General features: G+C 41.1%; 1 protein-coding gene and 1 long non-coding RNA gene across 3 annotated transcripts; both read right to left on the bottom strand.

The window, feature by feature from the left end:
• Window positions 1-4,088: 4,088 nt before the first annotated feature.
• On the bottom strand, window positions 4,089-12,152 carry LOC124708259 (E3 UFM1-protein ligase 1 homolog). Its single transcript, XM_047239942.1, has 20 exons — window positions 11,964-12,152; window positions 11,154-11,465; window positions 10,796-11,062; window positions 10,673-10,720; window positions 10,304-10,369; window positions 10,116-10,219; window positions 9,311-9,404; window positions 9,186-9,242; window positions 8,632-9,067; window positions 8,390-8,544; window positions 8,165-8,230; window positions 7,996-8,064; window positions 7,624-7,713; window positions 7,430-7,495; window positions 6,578-6,624; window positions 6,440-6,503; window positions 5,479-5,556; window positions 5,316-5,378; window positions 4,676-4,768; window positions 4,089-4,539 (listed from the first exon to the last, which is right to left on the bottom strand). The coding sequence occupies exons 1-20, from the start codon at window positions 12,135-12,137 to the stop codon at window positions 4,435-4,437; spliced, it is 2,454 nt and encodes an 817-aa protein (XP_047095898.1). The 5' UTR covers window positions 12,138-12,152; the 3' UTR covers window positions 4,089-4,434.
• Window positions 12,153-21,378: 9,226 nt separating this feature from the next.
• LOC124708358 lies at window positions 21,379-23,722 on the bottom strand. 2 transcript variants are annotated; one of them, XR_007005114.1, is made up of 6 exons: window positions 23,423-23,722; window positions 23,291-23,343; window positions 22,953-23,109; window positions 22,424-22,557; window positions 21,901-22,135; window positions 21,379-21,522 (listed from the first exon to the last, which is right to left on the bottom strand). It is a non-coding gene; the product is annotated as an uncharacterized LOC124708358 (long non-coding RNA). The 2 variants fall into 2 exon arrangements; XR_007005113.1 differs by having other exon boundaries at window positions 21,901-22,084; window positions 23,423-23,720.
• Between the last annotated feature and the right edge of the window lie 3,303 nt (window positions 23,723-27,025).

Here is a 27,025-nt window from a genome sequence, read left to right as displayed (position 1 = left end):
TTATGACTTGTCTCTCGAACCATGGATTTTTACTTCAATTCCATGATTTCTTTCAATATTATAATCTTGTTTCCTTTCTCATTGAAGATTCAATGATTGGGACTTCTTCTTGTCCTGGCAGTCTTAACTACAGACTAATTTGATAATATACTCCTAATTGGTAAATAGGTCTTGATTTTCCCTTACTACCAAAATTGCAGTAATGGTACTTAATAAGGTACTAACTATGGAATTGGTTGTGATGGTTTATTCTTTTCTAATAATGAATTAGACTCATTTAGTCCATCCAATCATGGTTTATAGTTGATACCTATAACTATTTTGGGTTATTTAGGTTCCATGAAGGAATCTTTCAAATAGTATCTGATTTTTGGTATGGTCAATCTTCTTCAGTCTTTAGCCATCTTGAGCTGTATTTGGTCTCCTACAATCCTTCATCCAACTTCCTTAGCCTTAATTTACTTGGGCTATCATACTTCTGAGTAAATATTACTCACTTTCTCAAGTTACAGTCCACTTCTTACTTCCTCGAAGTATAAACCTCGGCTTCGAGTCCGACTTCCTTCGAAAGTATTGTTCATCAATCTTATGAAAATAAGATCGAACTTCCTCTCAGTTCAGACCTTCCTTTTCTATTATGCTCAAAGGATTGAGTTATTGTACATCCAACTCAATCTTTACTCTACCCCTTAGAGTTTTCTTATGGTCTTCAACTCCTTTTATTCCAACTATTGGACTTAGAATATTGGTATAGGTCTTGTTTATAATTTATATTCCTCTAAGGTTTTGCGAAGAAACTTTGTGGTGTATCCACTCAATTGTGGACATCCAATGTGAATCCTTCGACTAAATTTTTATAGAACTAGCTATTTGGCTGACAAGATTTTTATTTGTTCACAAACTTTTGTTACAACTAATTAAATCGTGGACTATTTGTAATACCAACCGATACCGATTTGTGGTTATTATACCAACGGTGGCTATTTGATATCTGAAAATGGATTCTATTATAGGTTCTGATCAACTGGACGAGACATCTTCTACTTTATCTCGCAGTAATGATCCTATACCAATTGTGGTCTTCTGATATCAACTATGGTCTTCCTATATCTGCTATGGGTTCATAGGTCATCTTCCTTTCTTCAGGGTTTATTGTTGCTAGAAAACCACTAGCTGACACTATGATTATAGTATCCTAAGTGATTTCCCATGCATTCCCTCTTCCATGATGACTAGGGATCTGCTTGAGCTTCACCATAATCATCATATTTCTCACCTTCATGCTTCTTATGTACTAAAGTACTCCTCTGTTGAGGCAAATCATGAGTAGCGACGGCCGCGCTACACGTACCCATGCGAAAGGCCCTGGTCACGGCCGGCGACGGGTGATTCAACACCGGTACTCGACCGGCATCGATCTGCGCCGCCGAATCACGGCCGATAACATCGTACTCCCGGAGGATGCGCAGGAGCGCATCGTTTGGCCCGGTACCCGTCGAGTCGGCGGCGGGATTAGGCAGCGCTGGGGCGAGGAAGGCGGAGGAGGCGAGGAGGCCATGGGCGGCGGTTGATGTGACATTGGCGTGTGTCAGTGAGGGAGTTGAATGGAGAGAGAAGAGGGAACCGGTGACTGGAAGTGGGGAGCAAGGGGCCAAGACAACGTGGTGTCTCTCGTGCTTCTTCACGCGTGCAACCGTTGCATGATGATGTGCAAAACTGAACGACAACAGGACAGACTGGGTGGAAACTGTCGATTCAGAAATTCCTCCATGGCTATCCCGAGGGTCCTCCATGGCTATCCCGAGGGTGCTTTGAGAAGCGGTTCGGCCATAACGTGGAGGCCTTCTGGGCAACCCAACGGGCCGAAAATTGCTAGCCAAGGCGAGGCCAAACTATCAAACGCGGGCCGAAAATTGCTAGCCAAGGCGAGGCCAAACTATCAAACGCGCCCCTAAGGTAGTCGCTGTCAGCTGTCTGTTACTCGTGGTGTCACTGAAATCAAGATGGGCTCACCTTGCCAGAGACAACAAGAGATATCACAATAATTTCTCTAACCTAATTATCTTCTTTACTATTAAATTGCAATAGGTGGCTGCCTGGTGTCACAAACGGGCCGAAGTTTTTTCTCTAGGCCGGATGTCTCCTACAAATCCAAGGCCCAATATCTAATCCGTCTATAGTTTCGTTCGGTACCGGATCAGTCAGGAGGAACGGAGTGGACTCCAAAACAAATCCGTCCGTGTGTACGCCTTCTTTTTTATTCGGTACGCAGAGCCTGGCCGAGCGGTCGATCTTAAAACTTGGTAGTACTCATATCTTCAGCGCCCCCAGAAGCAACGCCGGTGGAACAGGAGCAGCGTGCGTCGGCGACGCTCCCTCCATGGTGAGGCTCCAAGCTCAGGCTCTGGCCGTGCTCTTCACATGCGCCACCACAAGTCCACAACCAACGCCGGCGCGAGAACAGGAGCAGCAGGGAGCGGGGAGGCCCAAGGGGATGCTACCGATCGAACAAGTGAGGCGGCGGTTGTTCAATCTGCCAAGATGCATATAGAGAAATATCGATTGACGACATAGCAGGATGGAGTCACCGTTCGTCATCGCTGTCGAGGACACGTGATCACATCACTGCATCAGCGACCTCTCTCGGACGACGCCGGCCGAGCAGCGGTGTTGGTCCAAGCTGGGTACATCGGCGGGGATGGCGGCCGGGGCGCCTGGGTGGTCGGTAGCGTCTCGTGCGGACCAGGAGCGGACTACTCGGCGTCAACGTGCGCTGCGGTCTAGGCCTAGGTGTTTCACTCTGACTCCACGTCCACCACCGCGAGGCCAAGGAGCTCCTGGAATCATCTCAGCACGAGCTGCGCGCGCCAAGGAAGAAAGAGAGAGAGGAAGTGCGGCCAGTTGGTTTGGTGGACAGACGATTGTTTTGTTCAATCGTCAGAGCCACGTTTTGCTGAACCGCTGCAGAAGTGTTCCTGTGTGCTCTTTCAGGGAAAATGCACAAGCATTGGCTCTTGATTTTAGAACAGAAGGCCATTACAATGCCTTGCCTTTTGTTTTACCGAGCGGTCTAATGAAATTAGACCTCGAGTTTTGAAAGACGGCAAAAGATGCTACCAACTGGACTTATAGTTTCGCCAATTTTGGTTTCTTCATCGACACACAAAAGTACAATTTTTTTTTCGAGTGTGTAAAAAGTACAAATTTAACTGAAACCGATCAGCAATAACACAGATGTCTTATCCAGTCTGAACAGCTGCAGCAAATCTGAATGCCACGCGGTACAAGTGCGAGCTCTTGCCGATCTGAACGAATACAAGATCCGAACATCAATTCTGACATTGTCATTATGCAGCCGAAAGATTGAAACGTGCAGACATGATACTTTTTTCTTTATGCGATTTTGAAGGACTCAACAGGATAGAACATGTCCTCAGCGAAGCCTGACGCACCGGCACCGTTTGCGACGATTTTTCCAGGTCTCTAGGTTGTACCAAAAATAACACTCTTACCAGGATAACAACACAGACATTTGAAGTGGTTCGTCGTCATGCGGCATCAGCCCAACAATGCAGCGAGAGAAGCAAGAACAGGAGCAATTGGCCATGGGGCATGGGAAGAGTTGACCGAAGCGGCTTTTTCAAGTAGACAATAGATGTGCCCATGCAATGATCGAGGTAAATTACACATAATTCTTGGGTTGTTTTATTCTTTGCATGTCATATACTGTGATGCTTATCACCCGATGCAACGCACAGGTAATTCTTTTATGGACAATAGTCCCACCTCGCTATCATATACGGAGTCACATCTGTTTATATACGTGATTTTTCGGAATTGTAGCAAGCAGCATTGGAACAACAAGCGAGTTAAATACTACATTCTATTTTGTTTGTTTGTTTGCTCGATCTCCATTCTATTTCTAATTTGATTAAAACACATATTTAAACGTAGAAAATAATGAGATTTCAATATAATATGATACCATAGGCCGTAGCAACGCACGGGTTTTATGCTAGTTAACTCCAAGGTATTATGGTCATCTATTTACGTTCCCTCATTTTTCAGCTCTAATAAACATCAGGACAGAGCAAAAAATAAATTCAGTAAAGCCTTCTGAAGATTGTCATGAACATATTCTGAAGTACTTATACACTACATGAGATGTCAATTCCGTTGTCACACGAATCTAGAGAATCTTTCTTTCAGTAAGATAAGCACCATTGCTTCTTCTTTGGTACTCCGAGCGGCTGAATAGAGCTCTAGATGCAAGCAGGGAACCCATAGAAGTACCTAAAGTCACCACTACATAAAATTCGAGTGAAGATTGCACTAAGTTGACTCAAGTATCGCAGGCCTGCTGCTTGTATCCCTAGCTCCAGGTGCCGGGGATAGATATGCTGTGTATTTACATGGACACACAATCTTTGCTGCTCACTCTTTGCTTGTGCCGAGGGCCAGGGATTTCAGTTCCGGCATCAGCCTCTCCACCAGATCTTCCCTCCTCTCCATCAACCTAGCCGATGTGCAATCTTCATCCTGCAGGGCAGAGACACGAGACAATGCGTGATTGCATGAACGAGCACCGATCACAAACGTTCATGGTTGTTTGGTTCTTTTACAGTTCACACATTAAGGAGCAGCAATGTGTTCGAAACTGTTGACGTGGACTTACATCACCCGTAGCAGCAGCTTGTAGTGCGAGAACTTTCACGGTTGTGCTGTGATAATCAGTCAAAACCTTAAAGGTTGAAGCTGGCAGCTTGTCCTGCGAAATGGAGGATATGGATGATCAGGCAGATTATAGATTTTGCTACAATTAACAGTATTACCTGAAAATGCGTAAGAAGCCAACATTATAGACAGATCCAAACATCCTATTTCTGTATGTCCTACGACCTAAGAGGCTAAGGCTATGACTAGAATGCAGAGGACTGCCAACCAGGGATCCAAAATACCAGCAAAGAATTTGGTGGTTACCACTGGTTTCTGGAAATACTGCCAAGGCTTGGAGCTGCAAACTACTAGTACAGGAAATATAATATATCCTATGCCATTTCAACAGATAATGAACAGTTCAAAAAAAGGACAAATCAAATAGCACCAGGAAGGAGTTTATTGTTATAAAAACATAGGATAAGAAGCACGTGGAGGCAAGATTCTTCTGATAGCTAAATGACACATGTACGAACTAGCATACCAAAAAACAATACAAAAGAACTATGACCAGGAAAGGAATTATAGTTGCCAAAGAATAAAAGCTTCTATCTAAACCAAATCAATTATTACTAAAACCAATGAAAATCAACAATTACCTTCAGTATTGTGATTACAGCACCAACAGCCCTTCCAGGTGCCTGAAGAGCCTTATTGTATGCCTGGAAAATTTCAAACATGATGTTTCTCAGTTCAACCTATACATATAAATAAGCAGAGTATTTAAAGAAAAACGAAAAAAAGTATTTATTTCAAGCAAACCTGAAGAAAAAGTAGAGCAACAACTTTTGGTAGGAAGGAAACTGGATCACTCTCTGAAGAAACTTGTGCTATCAAATCCTTCAATTCATACAGGAAATTAGGGTATCAGATAATTAGCAATATAGTTCAGCTATAAAGAAACTTAGCATGACGATTAAACAATGAATTCCTTTTTCAGTACAATTATGCTGTAATGAACATCAACAATTTCACACCAAAGTACCATAGCAGACTGGTCTAAGGATCCTGGTAATATTATCGTGGTGATTTTGATTTGCATTCTGCTATTCCGTACTTTCACTACTCTGGTGCTTAAAAAGACAAGGAACAGCATATTTCACTGAAACAGTGATCATACAACGAGACACCAGGATTTTAAATACTGCTACCAGGAAGGTCCTGGACTTCCGCTTACATTATGCTATTTTAAACATGTACTCCCTCCAATCCATAATGAGTGTCGGGGTTTTAGTTCAAATTTGAACTAAAATCCCGACACTTATTATGGATCAGAGGGAGTATCACATTTACATTGGGGAATTATCAAATACTCCCTCCGTTCCCTTTTAATTGACACTGATTTAGTACAAAGTTGTACTAAATCAGGGTCAATTAAAAGGAAAGGAGGAACTAAGTGATAATACTGCTAATATACTCATTCCACCTGACATCAGGATCAAAGGGAACTGTTTAACCTAAACCAGCAAAAATCAAATCTGTCTGGACCGGTTCAAGAAAGTCAGTTCTCACTGGTTTTCTAGTATTAAATCAGAGTCAATTAAAAGGGGACGGAGGAAGTAAGTGATAATACTGCTAAAATACTCATTCCACCTGACATCAGGATCAAAGGGAACTGTTCAACCTAAACCAGCAAAAACCAAATCTGTCTGGACCAGTTCAAGAAAGTCAGTTCTCACTGGTTTTCTGAACAATGTGGTGCCCTCAAGATACCAAGACATACCTTGCGGTAGGAATGCATCATTGATCGCTCTAATCTTTTATCAAGCTTCTTAAATGACAAGCCACTGAAAAAAGAAGAGTAAGCACTTCGATAATCCAACCAGCGTGGAAAGCAAGTAGTACAAACACAAAATGTTACCTTTCCTCTGCTGTATCTCTTAAGGCATCCAGAAATGAATCAAACCGCTGTTGTGGATTACAAGGGAAAGGTTAGAAAGAGCTACAAAATCCACTTATATTTGTAGTTAGCATCTCAAAGACAAAGCAACTGTCTCTTGTTCATTTATGACTTAATGTATGCTTTATAGATAACAAAAGGCTCACCAGTCACATGCTTAGGAGTTAGGAAACATGCAAATTTTATGAACTAACAAATAATAACAACTAGGTTAATATCCTTCTGATGTAAAGTCTTATATCTGAACTAGTAAACCCTAGTTTGAATTATATACGCTTCTGAAAAAGAATTGGATATATAATATCAAGAAGAAATTCAAAATTATCTTGCCATGTCAATATTTTTTAGGGCATCTGTTGCATATTTATTTTACTTACAAATAGAGGATCAAATAATTGGCATCATAGAACATGCAGAAAATTAACATGAAGATGGTTGCTGGGTTAGTCAACAGAATGACGGAATGTTTCTAAGGCATAAGCAATTATGAATGTTGTGTATGTATAATATAGCATCTTGCTAGTCTGGTGACATAAAGCATGAAGCTTCACAAAAGAACTTCATCTATGCTAGATTCAGTGCATCAAGAAAGTTGAGTAATTTATCATGTGAAGCGTACAAGCATGTAATGTACTCCAGAGACACAGACTAAAGATTTTCTGTGGTACGTCAAATTATTAATTGCTAAGTGCTAGCATATTACAACAATTTAAGCTGTTACGCATACTAGATTGAGAAGCATAAAAAGACAGAACTAAGGACTCCAAGTCTTCAATGAATACATCAAACATTATTTCTTCGTTAAAGACGGACCTTTCCCTCCAGCGCTTCGACTAAAGCTTGAGCCTTTGATGACAATTGCCCAGGAAGATCCTTTGCCTGGGGTTTTTTTTTTTCGTTTACAAAAGAGAGCAATCCCCCAAGGTTAAGCAAAATGACATTTTCATTCAGGATTAACACAGGAAAATATATTACATAATAGATGCAATGAAATAAGTTAACTGTACCAGAAAAGTACGGTCAGTGGTGCTCAATTGAACATGCTGTTCTTCACTGTCTTCAAACTCCATTCCACTCTTCAATTTGTTGTCCTTATCCTATAGGTAGTTAAGTGCATAGTACAAGCACTAGTCAGAGAATTAGTTTGCAAAAAAACTTTTAAGTGATTCAAATTTGAACTATGAGCTTAGCTAGTAAATGATTCCTAGTTCACCCCACAACAAGCATCACAAGTAGACAAGTAACACAGCCGGGGTTGCATGTTATTTGAAGTGTTCTGTTGCAAGTGCAAAACTAAAGCTAAAAAAACCGATACATCAAAACTATTTATTAATTACAAACTTGCAGATAACCACACTGTGTGAGCTTATATGAGTTACCAGGGTAAGCAAAATCTTGTCCACTGTTGGTGTACCCAGAGTTCTTAGCAGATGCTTGTGTAATATACCCTGGAAACAAGGAAACAAATCAAGAAAAAGGACCAGAAGTAAAGGCTGCTATATTGTTGAGTAGCGAGATCTTGTGAGGATGATGCCTATAGCAACTCACGGAGGTAGCAGGATCATCCTCAAACACATCCAGAGCTTTTTCATAGAGTTGCATATCCAGGACTGCCTGACAATGACAAAGAATAATATTGAGAAAGGCTACATTATCTAGCACATCATAAGAGAAATGAAGGCAAGCAATTTAAAATTGACTAGCAACAACCAATAATTCCAAGGAGGATACCCAGAAACTCAAAAAAGCAACTATATTACAAAAGCAGACTACCTCATCTAGCTGCTTTTGCAGATTATCAAGCACACTCCGCCTCCTTTCAGCATTTTCTGACAGCATGGTGTTCCTCTTCTTCTTCCATGAGTCAATAAGCATTGGTCTCAGGTGAGAGGACAATAATTTAATTGGGCTGTTTAAGTCATCTGAGCCTAATGTCGATTTAAAAGTTAGGAAAATTGTAGAAGTGCAAATTTAACTAAATAAAAAGAAATGTCAATCTTATTCAGTTTACTGACCTGATAACTCTTCTAGCTCTGGAGCAACAGCCAAAACCTTTTGCTGTATCAATTCATCAGGAAAGATATTTGTATTCTCCTCTTTTGGTTTCTCTGATGTTTTTTTACCACCGCGTTTGGCATCACCTGAAGAACCAGCATCCTTGTTTTTTCTATGAGATTTCTTGCCCTTTACAGGGATAATTTCTTCACTGTCATCATCCTTTTCAAGTGATCCACCTTTGGCAGACCCTGCCACTTTCCCTCTTTTCTTCTTTGGCCCTCTGTCTGATGAAACAGCAGTACTAGTAGTACTACTGGTGTCATTATCACCAATCTCTTTTGTGTTCGAGTACTGGGCAGATGTACTCGAATTCATATTCATGGGGTTTGCTTGATCAGCAATATGTCTAATACCAAAGGAGTCAATCTCCTTCTCTAGTCGATCAAAAATACTCTGAAATGTTTGAAAAACAGACACGTTGCACTCATTTTAGAAGATATAATGTGATGGTGCAGACATGAGTGCACGAAAAATTGTCGCAGGTTCAAGAAAAAAGGCTCTGATAATTCACCTTAATGAACACATTACTGAAGACACATGATTCTCCAAATATCACTGCTTTAGAAGACTGCGAAGAAATATTTTAATGTGTTACCATCATGAAAAATACACAAACTCGACTACAAATACACCAACCTTGGCTGCTTTCTGAAAAGATGGACAAAGGGATAATATCTTGGTTGCATCAGGGCCACTGATATACGATGGAAGGACCGAAAGAGAATCAATCCTGAAACAAATAAAGGGTATATTTAGCAATGTAAACTTGAGAAATGCTTAACTTAGCAGCAAAATGGATTAGTAAAGCCAATTAGGGAAAAACACAAATATTATACTGATGTTATACAAATTGTTGAGATGCTCTGGGAAGTCTCAGCTACTTCAATGAACTAATGCTACTAATTAACCAAACTTATACATCCTGTTATCACTTGACTGGCTTATCCCTTTGCTCCTCTACTCTGATATAGGCCACAATTCATAAATCATACACCTGCCACCTGACATGACCGGATGGCGTGCATAACTGTGTGTGGGCAAAAGGGGGCGCAGGGAGAGCAAGAGAAACTAGGGACTTGCTTGTCCCTTATTGATAATTCCATCCCCTTATAGAGCTAAAGGTGGAATTCAGACAACCTAGTCACTTTTGCACTGAAATCATCTTTAACTCAAGAAGTCTTAACTTAATGGGCAAGGAAGAGGATGTGGCCCACTTAGGCTGTACCGTTCTTGGTTTGTGAACTAACTATAGAGGCTCTGCCATGTTTTGGCACTGGTAGGGAATTCCCCACATGACAACCCAGTTTTATTAGTTCCACACTATGTGTACAGGGACTATCCGAGACAACTGAGAGACTCATCTTTCGGGGATACATCATGCATGCCAAGTTAGGATATCATAGCTCAATTAAGCATTCATGAGACATGAAGTCAACAATACCATTGTCCATTCTCGATTGCGTCACCCACAGCAGCATCTAGCATATCGACAACTGAAGGATGAACAAAAATAGCCTCCAGTGCAATGCCATCTGGATATCTGGCCTGTAGAAGATAATAAGATAGTCAATATAAACACTCACAGACGGAGCATTTAAATAGTAAAGGAATATTGACAGCTTCAAGTACCTCCAAGTACTGCTTAGGCTGAGGGATTGCAAGTTTCTGAAGCACTTCGTAACCAATATAAGAGTTCTGTACAGAAAATGAAGATCGCAACAAACAGAAGGAGATAAGGCATCACAATAATTCAGAGTATGTGATCTGAAAACAACAATTATCATGCTAAATATCAGACGAAGATATTTCATATGATGCAAGAAGATATGGGAGTAAAACTGTGTGGATGTGTGTGGAAGAACTAGATCAGTAGGCATACAAAGGTGCACATGCAGCAGTTGAGATCTTGTCTAGGTCAATACATGTGATTCTGCAAAGCTGGAAATTCTTTGGTTTAAAAATGTTAGGGATTCAAATGTAAGCTAGAGATGTCCCAACCTGTGAAAAAAAGGCATCAACGCTTTCCTTTTGAGCATGCGCAAAAACCTAGCAAAGGAAACAAAACACATAATTAAATAAGGTTTTGAGGATTCACAATGTAAATTGAAATGCAGATCTTACAGCTGGTGTCCAATTTACTCCCGCGCGGAGAGACCCAAGTACAGCACCTTCTTTTAGCAAGGCAGCAAAAATGGACTGGAAGAATGAACCTTCCACCGAAACTCCATTAGAACCGTGCATTTCTTGGAGCTGTTGCTGCAAGGAGTTCCAAACAGATGGCAAGTTTGTCGGAACTGTTATGCCCCTTGCCGCACCACGGACCATGGCAGTAATCCGTGAGACATATGCTGGAGTGTATAGCTGGCCACCTTCTAGCCGTCCTTTCACCTGCAAGGATTTAAAATCGTCGCACCATATCGTTTGAATGAAAGCAGCTAAGAGAACAAACATGTAAAGCGTTTTGATATAGTAGACTTACAATAGTTCCAAGCCGAGGCTCGAGGATATTGATGACCAGGTCCGACCCAATGTGTAGCTGCGCAGCAATCTCAGCCAAGGCAATCTGGCTGCGCTCTTGCAACTTCTCGTTTATCTCTTCTGTCACAGTGTCCCAGTAAGACTGTGACATGATCTCGCCGTTGATCAACATCAGGGCCGGATCCTCCGTGACGACCTTTTGTGCCTGCCTCTCGACATGGTAGAGATCCACCCCCAGGATATCTGATAAATCGACTAGTGATGCGCGCCCTCGATTGTTGATCTCCAACTTGATCTCATGCTTCAGATGGTCCTGCCACACCAGAGATGAGCGCAGAGATGGCGGATTAGCTCAAATATGCACATTCTTAGTTGGGCAAGGGCGTTAAACAGAACTACCGCAGATAGACATCATCACAACAACTTATATCTATATACCAGAGCAATTTCTAGATAAGACTCCACCGACACTCTTATTAAGCCCGGGGTATTCAAACACGCAATTGAGTCAGTTTTCTCTCATGAACTCTAGGGCAACTCCACCAGGTTGCAAGAGGGACTGGACTGGAAACAGATGTACTATTAAACCTAGACCCATTACATTACAAGAACAACACCAAAGACTATGCAATCGGATCAGTTTTGCAGGAATGCTCTAAACTTAAAAGCAACCTACAGAAGTGATACCTATTTTTGTCAACCGAGTAATTACAGTAGGCGAATCTGGTTCGAGAGAGACTGCGAGGGGATTGGGGGGTACTGGTAGAGGTGCAAGCGGGAAGGCCGGGGATGGGGGAGAAGGGCGGCTTACGGATGTGATGTACTCCTTGCCGGAGACGGTGTGGAGGAGCTCGAAGTCGATGAGGCCGCGCTCCTGCAGCTTCTGCACCAGCTCCACCACGTTCCGCTCCGACAGGCGCACGCTCGACCGCGCGCTCTGCGCCGCCTCCAGCTGCCGCTGCAGCTCCAGGAGCTCCGCGTCCATCGCCCCTCCCCGCGTCTTCGCTTGCCGGCGTGACGCGGTGCTGTGTCGCCGGAGTCGAGATCGATCGATCGAGCCGGAGTTGGGGGTTGCGCGAGAGAGAGAGAACGAAAGGAAGGGTCCTCCTGTCTACTGACTGACAAGTGGGGCCTCGTGGTGGATGCGGTATCGTCTTCCGCGCCTGAAGGAGCATACCTGGTGTACGTATCCGTATTGTGAAAACGTAGTTTGCCGCCTCCAGTGACCCTGATCAATGGCACTGATCTCCACGCCGCGCAGCCCCCATCAACGCGGGTCGCCACGTCTGCGCAAGGTCTTTGTCACGCAGTTGGGTTCTTCCTCGCCCACTTTGACATGTAGGAGAACTGACTTTTTGGTTTGAATGATGAAAAGTTGAAAACTCATTTTTGTCAGTCTCGTTATCTTTTGAACGGATGAACTATCGTGTCTAGCGCATCTAAACCATTTTTTTAATTCTGATGTAGCATCCAATGGTACAAAAGAAGCCAAGTCATCATCGGCGCCATCCTGTAGGTGTAGGCACGTGTTGCAACCAATCTTAATTAACATATTCTGTTATATGCCTAGAATTCTTGTTGCTTAACATGTTTGAATATTGCAACGAGTATATGATTTTTTACGGCATGATAGTTGGGATGTTGTAAAACGCATGAGAGAAGCACCCAGGATGGTGACTTAATTTCTGCTATGGTAGCAGATCCTAATAGAATTTTTTTTTTTTAACCAAGGGCTTTACGCTTTGTCATGATGGTCCACCAAAATATGATAGTGTGTGTCGATCATGCTTGAGGGATCAATGAAGTGAAGCTTTAGACAATCCTTGATGAGCCCCCAAAGTCTCACGGTCAAGCTACAACGAATGAAGAGGTGGTCCTACCTAATCTAGAGCCAGGCCCGGGCCCATGGGAGTGCGGCCCGTGCGGCCGCACAGGGCCCAAAAAATTTAGGGGCCCAAAATTTTAAAGTTGGCCTTATTTATATTATATTTTTATACATCAGTTATTAAACAATAAACAATCTCAGCGCGATTGGTTGTATTGTTCTTGCCGTGCAGATTGATACGTAAGAGGTTGTAAGTTCGATTCCTACAGGCAGCTCCTAATTATCCTTTTTCTACTATTTTAATTGGCGCTGCTCTCTTTTTTTTCTCTAGCTTTTTTATATTCTGATTGGCGCCGCTCCTTTCTTTTCTCCACCTTGTTTCTATTCTCATTGATGCATATGCCTATGATAAAAAGTACTTGATTATTCATTTTAATAGCATTGAATACAACTCAGACAAGTTGTATGTTCGTAATTAGATATAGTGATATTGTATTCATCTCATGAGGTAGCTCTTACAGTGGGCTTATCTATACATGCAGGGATAGCATAGTTTTGAATTTTTTTTCTAATTCAAGTCTTAAACATATTAGAAACTTTGTAATTTGATATAGTGATATTGCATTCCTCTCATGGGGTATTTCTTATAATCGGCTTATCTATATGCATGTACTTGTTGGGATAGCTTTGTGTGTTATAAGCTATTGTGATTACAAAAGTAATTCCTAGTTTTTAAAACCCTAATAATTTAAATGCATCAAAACTATCAAACGTATGTATTTTTTGGTTGGACCATTGGTCCGGTTGGATTTTTAAACTAAATATTTCTACTAAAATACTTTTTATGATGATTTTATCACAAGTTTAAAATCTACGGGTCTCGAGAGTAGTTCTTTAGTTTGAACGTCTATTGTTCATTAGTTATAATTATTTCGTGAAATAGGGGCCCATTTTACAGTTTCGCACAAGGCCCCGAATTTTGCCGGCCCGGCCCTGTCTAGAGCTTGCCTTCATTATATAGTACCGGGAGAAAGCCTTTTCTGGAGTGTCAAGAAAATACAGTGTGTGATCAAACTTTACATGGTAACTTGGTAAGCCCACCGTCCACCCCGCCGCTTCCGGCAACACTATTTCACAGCTCGATAGGGCATTCGGGCATGATAGGTCTCTACTACCTTGTGTACCCATCAGGCGCTCTATGCCAGCTCAATGCCACCTATGTATTTACCCTAAGCCTACTCTTAAGAACGTTTGTGCTCCAGTATTTCTATGCAAACTCCATGCCTCCGGTAATTAGACCTAAACCTACCTTAAGAACGCTCTGCGCTCAAGTTCTACCGAGTTATATGAACTACGGGATAAGGACCGTGATAAAATAGGTACGATGATTTTAATATTTCTCATAGATGCTATGGTAGGCTCACAGCTGGAGTAATACCCAGTAGATAAAACGCTCATGCTATAAAAAAAAGTTTACAGCACCGTTCGATGTACATGATGACTCTGTGAACTGTTTGTCACGGTATCGTGAAGTACACTTTATTATCCAACGACGGTGAAATGGAGCCATGGTACAATGATCTCACACTCACATCACTTCGCCGCTGCTCTACTAAAAAAACATAAAGGGTGCATCCACGTCGCGCGCGCCACCATCACGCCTGAGAAGGCACCGGCGGCGAGTGGTACGGCGGCGGGGCGGGGATGCTATGATGTATCGGGTCCGGTCCGGAAGGCACTGGCCTGGGGGCCACCTTGATTTCCATGCTCGCCTCTTCCACCGTCGAGGGAGGCGAACAAGGAGGATGATAGCTAGGATCCGGCAGCCCTGGAATCGGGAAATAGCAATTGGTCGATTGTCGTGGCGGTGGTGAGGAGTGGAGGATTGGCTGGTCACTGAAAGGGGAGGGCGGAGGAAAGTGGCGTGCCGACACCACCGCTAAGGTGAGAATTAGCGGAAGGAAGAGGAGGCGGAGGAGCGCCGCCATGACCGTTTGGGTATTGTTAGCTAGCTACCTGAGATTCCCTGCTTAGAAGGTGCTACCTGCTCAGCTGTTGTTCTATATGTGCCTGGTTGGCTTGCAAGTATATAGAGTACTAGATTTAGATGTGCGCCTTGGCGCACGACCCCGTAGAATCCGCACCGATTTAAATTTGTATATTGACAACGAAAACCCAGTGTAAATTTTTTAGAGTGGAAGGAACTGCAAATAGATCAATGAGGAGTTCAATAGATGGAACAGAAAAATAACTGACAACAGCTTGGAAATAGTCGCGTAGATGTTGACAAACAATAGCTTGGAAGATAGTCAAATAGATGCTGAAATTTCAAGGATCTATAGGTATTCTATAGATTCTATAGAGCAAATAAAAGCAACATGAATAAAAATAGTTACTCTATAGGTATCCATGCTAGGACAACTGGGTTGCAGTTGCAACAGGATATGTTTTGTGTCATTACTAAAATACCAGATTAAGATTACACTATCAATAGATCTCAATAGAAAAAAAAACAATCCAAATAAATTGATCAATGCCCACCGTGTCATGCCACTCCATCTTAGTCGACCATGCAAGAAATGTGTCTCTAGTCTCTAGACACCCAGCCACCACAAGACACTTTCAGTGAGAAAAAAAATACCCTGTTAGCACATCCTACTTATTCCATGAATGTCCATATGCTGAGGGACTTCATTCACTATGAAACTGGAACAACTGAAGCAGACCAAAAACATCGTTTCATCAATGCTACATAACAATACATTCATGTGTTAGTTAAATAGTGAAACATGACATATCAGGGCAGGGCAACTTTCAGCCAGTACAGATGCATCAGCTTTTATACATAAAATATTTTCTCAAAGTTTTAGACAACACATAAATCATATGATCGAGATGAAGTTACAGAGGATTATGGAGTAATATATCTAAAAAGAACAAGTCAAGGACTTGACCATCATATCATTATAATAACTTGAGTACTTCGCAACAAAATCACCAAAGAATATGACGGTGCCGGTAAGGGGTGTGACTATGGAGATACAAGTATTCTGCTAAAGCATTTCCATGTACAAAATAATTTTTTCACAAACAGCAAAATAAACAACTGAACAAGGAGCACAAGATCAGCTGAAAAGGTTAAAAATTGAAGAGCGTCCACAAGAAGCAATTGCAAGTATTACTTGACAACTTTGATATGGGAACATAACGAACTAATGTTGATTAGAAAATGGCTAATAATATTCACCAAGACAATAGTTATTTCTAAACAGATTAGTGCGGAATCATGAAATCTAAACTGAAATTCTAATCGAACCTGGCTACCAGAAGGGCAGATAGCATTTTTGAATAGGGATGGGAATAGATTTAAATGTGCGCCTTGGCGCACGATCCCATGAAATTTGGGCCGATTTACATTTTGTAAAACGATGATAGAAGTAAGGTCGAAAAATGGTAATACGTTTTGTAATGGTTTATTTTCAAACGCATCAAGAGAACAAAGTTTAAATGATCTATAGACAGACCCTGAGAGGTAATTCTAGTTCTAGTAGGGTCTCCATAAATATATGTTAACTGACGCAAGCTTACTAAATATCAAAAAAACTATAACATAGCTACGGGGATCAGAAAAAATCATGTAAATTCTACGGCAGAACCAAAGGCAGGCAAACAAAAATCGGTTTGCATACAGACGCAGAGGAAACATGAAAATATCATCAGCTGCTGGCGAGCCAGTCTGGAACATAACATATATCGATAAATAATGTTTTGGGTACATAAGTTTTCTATGGGGAAATAAGCGAGGGATAAGTTATGCACAAGAGGCTCTAAACAGTAGGGATAGAAGTTTATTTTATTTTTGATGGTGGGGTAGAAGTTATATGCAAAGAAATAGGGCACGAAAGGTAACCACAAAAATATAGATGCAGCTCATCACAAGTGCACTCCTTTCGGAGAACTGATCATCTACACTGAAATCGAAGTTCAAGCTGTAGGAAATGTACTTATTTGCTTTCTAGATCTCCTTTGTTGCTTTGAATCATTGAAGGTCACAAGCAGCCTTGTCAGTTACAATAAGAACCGAGTCAAGATTGCATTTATGATCCTTCTCTCCCAGATAGTCTACCTCCTCAGGCTTGCATAAATCGCCTCTGAAAGTATTCCAGAACATTATCACGACCTAGAAGCATTGATAAATATATGAAAAAAATGCATGATAATGACCAAGACCTCTCATCTCCAGACGATGCCATGAAGGCAGTACCATCTCTGTCAAATCATACCTGGGAGGCTATGCCACAAATGAGTAGGTGTGTTAGTTTTAATGATCTCCCAATAAACAGAAGATACCTTAATGTTACAGGACAAAACGACTACACTCATTTCAGTAATATACCAAGAGACACAATCATGAGAATTTCCAAAAAAAAAATTACCAAGAAACATCAGGCATACAGTTTCCCAGTATAAATCTAAGCCGCATTAGAGAATATGACTTACTTTAAAAATAAACAGCTTGAATTAAATTGCTTCACAAATTGAAGAGGCATTCGTAGTTTAACTTGCAGGAATTAGACCAACATTGCTATGTAATTTGAAGGCACCCATATTGCTTTTCTAGCAAATTCTACGATAAGAAAGACATTTTTTAACTGTGATGTGCAAAATATATTGTTTACTGAAACATGTGTTTTTCTCTACAAAACAGCATTACCTATGGCTGGTAAGGTATCATATCCAGGACAGAAGTCGAAGAAAACATGTCTGTTAGTTCACAACTATATGTGTGCCAGATTCTCCCTAGAAACAAGTGAGAATGCATGTCCAGGGCATTAGTAGAGAAATAAAGATGAAACCATGTAAACATATCTCATATTTTCTCATAATGGAGAATACAATTAATGAGCTAAGGCATATTCGGCAATAAAAAAATTCATAATTAAGACCTTTTAATCAGCTTTTGGGCTTATGACTGTACAGAACAGAGCATAGCTAGTTACCTACGTAGGATGCTATAAATCCAGGATGATAACTCCTTTGGGGCTTATCAAATCCATAACTGATGTGACTGTGCTGATAATATTATAAAGCTAACTTCTTTGGTGCTTATAAAAAAAGCTTTGTTCCGCTTGGATGACATTAACAAAAATAAATCATAGAATTCTAATTCTTCATATTAGTAACCTAAGGTAAATAATTTTAGAAAACCATCATCATAGTTCAAACAGATCACCTACACTAATTCTAGGATATACAATTAGGGTTCTAAACTGACTACATAATTCAAAGTGGAAGTTCCAGTAGATGGTGCAGGTGGGTCAGTCGCATCACTAATTACATCAGAACCAAGTTGCTGCAAAAGACTGTCAAACTGTGAGAGACTTGCAAACCTAATATATGAAACATAGGCATATGTGACTAACATGTGGGTAATCAATTTTTCAAATTCAACACAAGGTGGTGTCTCTGGAAAGAATCACGTAACTGAAAGATGAAAAAAATATCATATAGGTACGTAACAGTTGATTGCAGGTAAATTTCAGAAGAAATGAATTACTGAGAATACAATATAGCATTAAAAAGGCAGATAGCTTATACTTGTGGCCTGCTTTGTAAATAGCAACAAAATGGTAGTGGTACAACAGATACATGGGCAAAGAACCACCATACCAAGTGAGACATCAAACAAATCGATAGAGCTCAAGCGCACAATATGGCACAACTCATACTAAGTTTCTTCAATCATGACACTCAACAGATCCATTTCAAAATAGAGAAAATATTTGCACCTTCAAAGCACAATGGACATAACCAGGGGAAATTTACATGAGTGACTTGCGGAGAGGCTTCAGTGGGTGATATAGTCACATCCCAATCACTGTAATCAGGATTCCATGTACCTTCTTTACTGCATCCAGGAACCTCTTCATATGTGCCCAATCAAGGCGCACATCTAAATATTAATTTTGTAAGAAAGCAAAAAGGAATAATCAATAGCTTGTGAAACATTCAACCACCTCGTCCACTTTATTTAATAGGTAATAAGCATGCGCAAAGTTTACATGAGGATAGATATATTTATGAATTGGCAGGAATGAGAATGACCTCTTTATGTAATTGTGCCATAAAAAAAATGAATTGTATAGTGTGAGAATCACAAGTTTGAAGGCACTGCAGATGCAAAAAAGAAGCTCAAATGCAGATCATTACGTGCCAGAGTTGTTTGTTGCTAGAAACACGAATTGACGCGAGAAGCTTCACAGCGCATACACAGTGTAACATGCTAATGCAAATATGTGCGTTTGGAGGGAAAAGGAGGCTCAATTGCAGATTACTATGTATGTGAATTACTTGTTGCTGAAAGTGTAACTTAACCGAGAAATTTGACAGTGAGAATTACTTGCTACTGATAGTGTAACTTAAACTGAGAAGTATGACAGTAAGAACTACTTGATGCTGGAAGTGTGACTTAAACTAAGAAGCTTGGCAGCGTGTATGATGTAAGACAGTGTAATGCGATGATAATGCAAAGCAGTGTTCAGAGGCAAAAAGAAGCTGAAACGCAGGTCACTATATATGACAATTACTTGGTTCTGAAAGTATGGCCTTAACTGAGAATACTATTTTGCGCCAATTAAGCTATGTGTGTGTTTTCCACCCAAAACAAAATAAAAGGTAGCTGAAAAATGGAATATGTAAAAACATACGCATAACTCAGATCTCTAAAAACATCGTATCTCTATACTTTTCTTGACGTGGAGATTTGTTGCATAGAAGATATAGTAAATTTCTTAGACAAAAGCACTAAATAATTTAGCTGACCTTGCATACCTTGAGGGTAGCGCAGAATTTAGATAATATGCTTTCCTGAACCACAACATTCCATTGTCATCTGAACCGGTTGGTAGATCAATATAGCCAAGGCAACGAGCAGTAGATGCATGAGATTTCCTCAATGTTTCTTGGTGCCAAGAAAATGGAAGCCCACCCATTACGTAACCCTTGACAGCAGAGATTTTTTTTATTAAACACTAACTACATACATGGGATTTGGCCATCCAGTTATTGTTCACACAGATACATTTAAAAGTTATTAAGTCACCTTTCGAATCCTCCTCCATATATAGAGAGGAACCTCGATCTTTGTCGACAGCGATGGTGACAGCACTCCTTCCGTAGGAGCAGCAGCTGGCACTTGGTGCTCCTACGGGCGATGGCAACAGCACGATCCTCTCGATCATCTCCTCCTGGCAGAGCAGCTGTTGGCGCTCCTCCCGAGCCTCCACTGTCACCAACTCGCACCGGTGTCTTCTTATCTCTGGCCTGTTACATGGCGAGGCACCGACATACAGCCACAACTCAGAGGAGAAGCGCCGGCTACATGTAAAAATATAGTTACCTCAGTTTATGCCTAATCAATAGTTCCATACTGATACATTACAGAAGCAGAATCCATTCTGCAAATATAAGTAATGGAGATGCAAAAGATAGGAGAGCTAACCTGTGCATCACACCAGCATAACCGATATAAATTTCAGAACCTATAAATTGATAAAAGGAGATATAATTCGTATTATCAAAGTTTTTCTGGTCCAGCACCACTAACATGAGAATAAAAGGGAATCTGTTAGCCTGCGCTTTTTTCCAAACCTTACCTCGCTGAATTTGAATGAGGATTAACATTGATAGGAAAAGTACGTCACACAAATAATGGAGCTACCTCAGAACGGAGGTCTAGCATAGTTGACTGGGCTTTGTCCGCAGATGATCTCCATTATGAGGTCCCCGAAGTCACTCTGCTCGTTCACCATTCCAACGCTCGCATAATCCAACACCACATAACAGAAAAATTAGTAGTAAGTGGCCTGCATAATCGGGAGAAGATATCCATATCAAATAAAGAAGAAAAATGGTAGTCTGTATCCAAGCCGAAGTTTTAAGACACTCTCTACTGCACCTAGCTTTTAGCCAAAATTCGTAACATGCTCGAGAAAATGTCGGCACAAATGCTTGGATCTTTACTGAATCCAAGAATCTCTTCATCCGTACTCAATCAAGAGATCAAAATAGCGAAGAATCTGCTTGGTTTTTTGTAGAAGTGACTAATGAGCACATCAATGAGATATAATCTATACAAAACCACTGGAAAATCAGGTAAATGATATGGGAAACCAAACTGAAGAAAACATTTGTACATAACTGAATTATTTCAAAGCTCTCCTTTTTTGTCTTGCGCACATCTTTAAAATTTAGTCCACAATTCCATGAAATAGTTTAACATATTTATCAGAGTAAATGTATTAACGTATACAAATAATTAATCAACTTATTCTAGTGGGTTTCACCAACAACCAAAAAACAGTCAAAGAAAATGGATGCTCAAGTTTGACAAACCTCGGTCGACGTCACGGGCTGCAGAAACAACAGCTCAGTGAGCCATTTAGCAGAAGTGATGGAGCTCCACACCATTGGAGATTACCCCATTGACCTCCTCCTTGTGAGATGTGGAACCAGCAAGCTCGCCCTCGCTGAGCATTCAAACAATCTACATGAGCCAAATGAAATTAAATATGTAAAAGCCAAGTAAACCGGCATCATTCCAAAACAGTAACTGCTTGCCATGTTTGGTCCTTCCGTATATGAAGCAGTTCTTATTCCCTCCTCCTATTTTAATCTGTTAATAAGTGTTAAGTATCCTCCTCGGAAATCTTAAGTTTCTTGCAAATTTTAAGTTTGTTTATTCAGTAAGAATGAAGTAACTAAAAATCTGAAAGCAAGCTGTTGTAAATTGTTAATGTAATACACATTAGCATGGTCCCTTTGTTGACTGCAAATTCATACTTCCCATTTGTCTTCCCCTACAGTTTATTCTAGGAACAAAAGCACTTTTTAAGAGCCGGCGAAGACAAGCAATGTGATGTACCTCATTTAGAAGTCCAGTGACCACCGGAGATGAGGCATAGGAGGGTGAGGAGCTGCACTGACGGTTGGCATCCTCCATGACATTGACGAAGCAGTGTCAAATCACATGCCAAATGCTTGAATCTTTACTGAATCCAAGAATCTCTTCATCTGCGCTCAATCAAGAGACCAAAACAGCGAAGAATCTGCTTGGTTTTTTGTAGAAATGACTAATGAGCACATCAATGAGATATAATCTATACAAAACCATTGGAAAATCAGGTAAATGATATGGGAAACCAAACTGAAGATAACATTTGTACGTAACTGAATTATTTCAAAGCTCTCATTTTTGTCTTGCACACATCTTTAAAATTTAGTCCACAATTCCATGAAATAGTTAAATGAGGTTCAGCTTCATCTTTCACATAGTTGTCAGAGTAAATGTATTAACGCATACAAACAATTAATCAACTTAATCTAGTGGGTTTGACCAAAAACCAAAAAAAACAGTCAAAGAAGATGGATGCTCAAGTTTGACAAACCTCGGTCGACGTCACAGGCTGCAGAAACAACAGCTCAGTGAGCCATTTAGCAGAAGTGATGAAGCTCCACACCATTGGAGATTATCCCATCGACCTCCTCCTTGTGAGATGTGGAACCAGCAAGCTCGTCCTCGCTGAGCATTCAAACAATCTACATGAGCCAAATGAAATTAAATATGTAAAAGCCAAGTAGACTGGCAACATTCCAAAACTGTAACTGCTTGACATGTTTGGTCCTTCCGTATATGAATCAGTTCTTATTCCCTCCTCCTATTTTAATCTATTAATGTGTGTTAAGTATCCTCCTCGGAAATCTTAAGTTTCTTGCAAATTTAAGGTTTGCTTATTCAGTAAGTATGAAGTAACTAAAAATCTGAAAGCAAGCTAATGTAAATGGTTATTGTAACACACATTAGCATGGTCCCTTTGCTGGCTGCAAATACATACTTCCTATTTGTCTTCCCCTACAATTTATTCTAGGAACAAAAGCACTTTTTAAGAGCCGGCGAAGACAAGCAATGTGATGTACCTCATTTAGAAGTCAAGTGACCACCGGAGAAGAGGCGTAGGAGGGTGAGGAGCTGCACTGACGGTTGGCATTCTCCATGACATTGACGAAGCAGTGTTGAACACATCATGTGGGCCTGCCGCCTGAGGAAGAGCAGCACAAGATGCACCTAACAAACCTAGCAGCGCAACAGATATGTCTTTTTAGAAAGCCACAAGATGTCAGGTGAACCTGTATCTAGCCTCCATCCACATCAGGAGAGCAAATAGGAAAATGATAAAAGTAATAAAGGGAGTTTTCTGCTCAAGGACTCTGATATGCACCACAAATTGGCATTTTTCCTGTTTCTAGGCACATACCATGGACACCAACCAGAAGATCCTTGAACTGAGCACTAGTTGGCAGGAAAATCCTGAAATCAAATCAGAGAAACAATCATTAGAAATGAATCTGGGCATGAAAAATATAAGGCAGGGAAAAAATGGAATCACCTCAACCGGTTCCACACTGGCCAGATGCCATCGAAGCCTCATACTGCCTTGCGATGCAAAGACTATGGAGACAGGGGCACCTCCTGTTGAAGGAAAAAAGCAGCAGCGGGGCTAGGCTTCACCTCGAATCATCGGTCGGTGCAGGGAACGGCGAGGTCCGCGGCCGCCGCCTGCGCCGCTCCCCTCTGTCACGCAAGGCGGAACATCACGCGGCCACCAGAGGCATCATGGAGGAGACGAGGAGGAGGGATCAGCACATCAGCGACGGAGGCACGCTGGCGGAGCCTCCCTCCATGCGCTCGTCGACGGCCTGGCCCGCAGTCCTCGCGCGCGGCCTCCTCCTCTCGCCCGAGAGGCGCTGGCGCTGCTGTCTGCCCGCGCCGCGCTCCGCCGGCGGCGGCCTAGGGTTTCACCGCGAGGCTGCACCTCCTCCTTCTTCCATCGTGCGGCGCAGCGGCGGCCATGCCATGGGAGGGAGTCGCCGGAGCAGGAGCTGGGGACGTGGCGGCTGAGGGGATTGGGGAGGATTGGGTCGAATTGGGGAATGCGAGCGGGAGCGACGGCTGCGGGAGCGGGAGAGGCGGGGATTGTGGAGGAGGAGGGGGCGACGGGATTGGGAGGCGGCGGCGGCGATGGGAGGGGCGCGAGGGGGAGAGGAGAACGTGCGAGGCGGGTGAGAGCGAAGCGAACGGGCCGCGCGGGCTTTCACACGACCCGTGGATAAAAAATGGGTTCCGCGAGGGCCTCGTTTCCTGACTACTCCACCATGAAAAATGGACGGCTAAGATTCACCTGCTGGTAAGATCCGATGGCCCACAGGCTCAAAACGCTGTGAGGCCCCCTATGGGGGGCATCATATACAACGTTAGATGGAGTCGTCGGAATTATTTGGTGACGAGTTAGGAACATTAACCATTCTTTGGCGAGTTAAGAACATTAACCGTTGACAATTATTCCATATGTAAGATAAGAAGGTGATTAATGATGAGATGAGAGGGACTTCTGAGGATGTCTATAATTATCCTCACATGAAAAAAGTTTGTTTATAATATGTACTAGTAGTAGTAATACAAGTTTAACATTTTTAATTTGTGCTATGGAGGCATATTACATTTCTCTCGCAGGCTTACAGTTTGCTGAAAATGGACGGCATATCTCTGCCCATGACAAGTCAAACGGTATTAATGACGCAACCGCCTTCCTCTGGTGAAGTCGTATCCCGCGAAATATACATACTAGTTGAATGCCCGTGCGTTACTACGGTATTTTATTTAGTGAGTGAATGTCAAACTTGATTTATAATTAACTATTTCGTTAAAAATGAGCATCAAACTTGATTTCTCATCAACTCATACTTTCTTATCTCCGTCATCTTTCTACCCTACTTCGCCTTTGCTCTACCGGGTAACTTAGCCATCTGACCTCAACAAAACCATATCCAATGTTTTTATTATTTTATCATAAACTCATAGAAACAACTGCGGTATTTGCATCTTGTGGACACAAGGGGGTGTTTGCTACTTGTTTCTTTTATTATATAGTTTTGTAAAGCTCCAAGCTCCCACTGGAATACACTTTAGCGGATACAACCTCCATTTTAGCATATGCGGGTCAAACTTTGTCTAGATACGTATAGATACATCTGTATCTAAATAAATCTGGGTCGCTTTTTTGAATAGAAGGAGTATATGATAAAAGAGAAACATATAAATGTATCTTGTCCTAGATCTTAATATCCCAAGTAACTAAATAATTTATATCTATTATGCCATAACAAGAACTCACACAAAAAGGCCCGAACACCGGTTTATAGGAAAGTTATCTGTCATGTATACCAGTTGAAGTAGACAGAGAAGAAACCAACAAACAAGAATCTACAACGGGAAGCTCAATTTATCCATCTCCAGTCTGACATTTTGCTGCTCATTTTCTGCTTTGGCAATATAATCTTCACAAGCCTTTTCAAAAAAACAAAAAGAAAATCTTCACATGTATTTTTTTTTGAACTCCTAGAAAGACCACGACATTTGTTTTTGAACCCAAAAAAAGTGAAATCATGAAACAACATGCATTACCACTGTAGCACCTTTTGACTTGCAACTTGATAGTTCAGAATTCGAGCTAAATACTCGGAATACAAGTAAATTTTATAGAAGACACCAACCAACATGAACTTGTCTTGGTGTAACACAACTTAATTACAGAAATGTGGTCATGAGGGTTACTGAACTAATCCCATCTCATTTGGGGAACTGAATCGATAGCATAAAAAAATAACCAGACATACCAGTAAATCTTAGTTCATCCAAAACATGGATACACAATCACTTGAATAAGTCACGCAATACAATAAAAGAAATAATGATAGAAATATAGTGGCATTAGTATTGTGGAATAGATACAGATTAGTGAGTGTCTTGGTGCATTTGATAGGACTGCTATATGTTGACCTTTTCACAAGATAACATAACAGAAAAAAGGAAACCTTTTATACGTGAAGTAAGAACATACAACTTAATTTGATATCTCCTTTGGTTGTAGATTTTCTAATCAGATGTAACAAGAAAATACATATGGAAGTCGTACACAAAGACAATGAACACCAACACCTTTATCCTGGTTCCTCCCTCTGCACCTCACCCTAAATCTTTGTCCTGGTGCATCTTCCTTCACACCACCACCCACAAAAAACCAAGATGGTGCTCAACAGTGATAACGGAGGAATGTGAATACAAGCAATTGCGGAATACATGCATGTTAGCTCACCCAATACCACCTTATGGGTCGTCCCGGTCCTTATCAGCTAGCACATCCACCTGCTGGAAAGGGAGAAATAACCGATATGATGAACCGAATCCACGGATTCTTGGAACAGAGAGTTGCAGGAGTTTTTAAAGTAGATGAACAAAAATAATACATGGGAGACCATTGTGCCCGTACATATGTGACACACTCAACTCTCTAATCTTTTTCAGCACTATCTTATAACAAAACATTAGATATTGTTATGAATCAAATAAATATATGAACATCCAAATATACATGCAACAAAGTCATAGTTCATAGGCAGCTGGTAAAATAATATCATCCTTCCAATTGTTAAAAAAACACACATTTTCACAAACGGCAAGCTCCCGACTCATGCAATGTTCTCTTTCTCTTCATAGTTGTTATACAAGCAAATGGTCCAACGGAGGTACACTTTTAATAGCTCCCAGGCGACAAACACCCATTCGCCTAATGTCCTACTGATCAACAATATAAATACTAAGCATAAGTCTGAATGCAAATAAAACAGTATATTCCAAGAGTACAAATAAGGTAATGTATATAAGATTTGCGTGAAGTCAGGAAGGCTTACGGCGTGGCTATTTGAAAAAAAAAAAACTATGTTATGAGGTATTTTCTGGATATTTATTTATATGAAATGTCCCCACCAACGCCACTCAAGATTTATGATCATAGGGAGTACATTAATATGCTTGAGGCATACACATATATCAATTCCTCGATGATGTACAACTAATAGTACTTCTTGCAAAAAGAAATAAAAATATAACGGTACTTGAATAATGGATATTAGATACCAGAAGGAAATAAATC

This window comes from Lolium rigidum, chromosome 4, assembly GCF_022539505.1.
Source record: "Lolium rigidum isolate FL_2022 chromosome 4, APGP_CSIRO_Lrig_0.1, whole genome shotgun sequence".
NCBI lineage: Eukaryota > Viridiplantae > Streptophyta > Magnoliopsida > Poales > Poaceae > Lolium > Lolium rigidum.
The sequence above is the reverse complement of the archived record's forward strand: the minus strand, read 5'-3'. Positions and strand labels throughout refer to the sequence as shown.

Coding starts and splice junctions, on each gene's coding strand:
- LOC124708259 (XM_047239942.1), bottom strand. CDS start 12,137: ATGGACGCGGAGCTCCTGGAGCTGCAGCGGCAGCTGGAGGCGGCGCAG. Junction 9,243..9,310: donor CTTTTCAGAAAGCAGCCAAG/GTTGGTGTATTT, acceptor ATTTCTTCGCAG/TCTTCTAAAGCAGTGATATT. Junction 5,379..5,478: donor TTGCTCTACTTTTTCTTCAG/GTTTGCTTGAAA, acceptor GAAATTTTCCAG/GCATACAATAAGGCTCTTCA.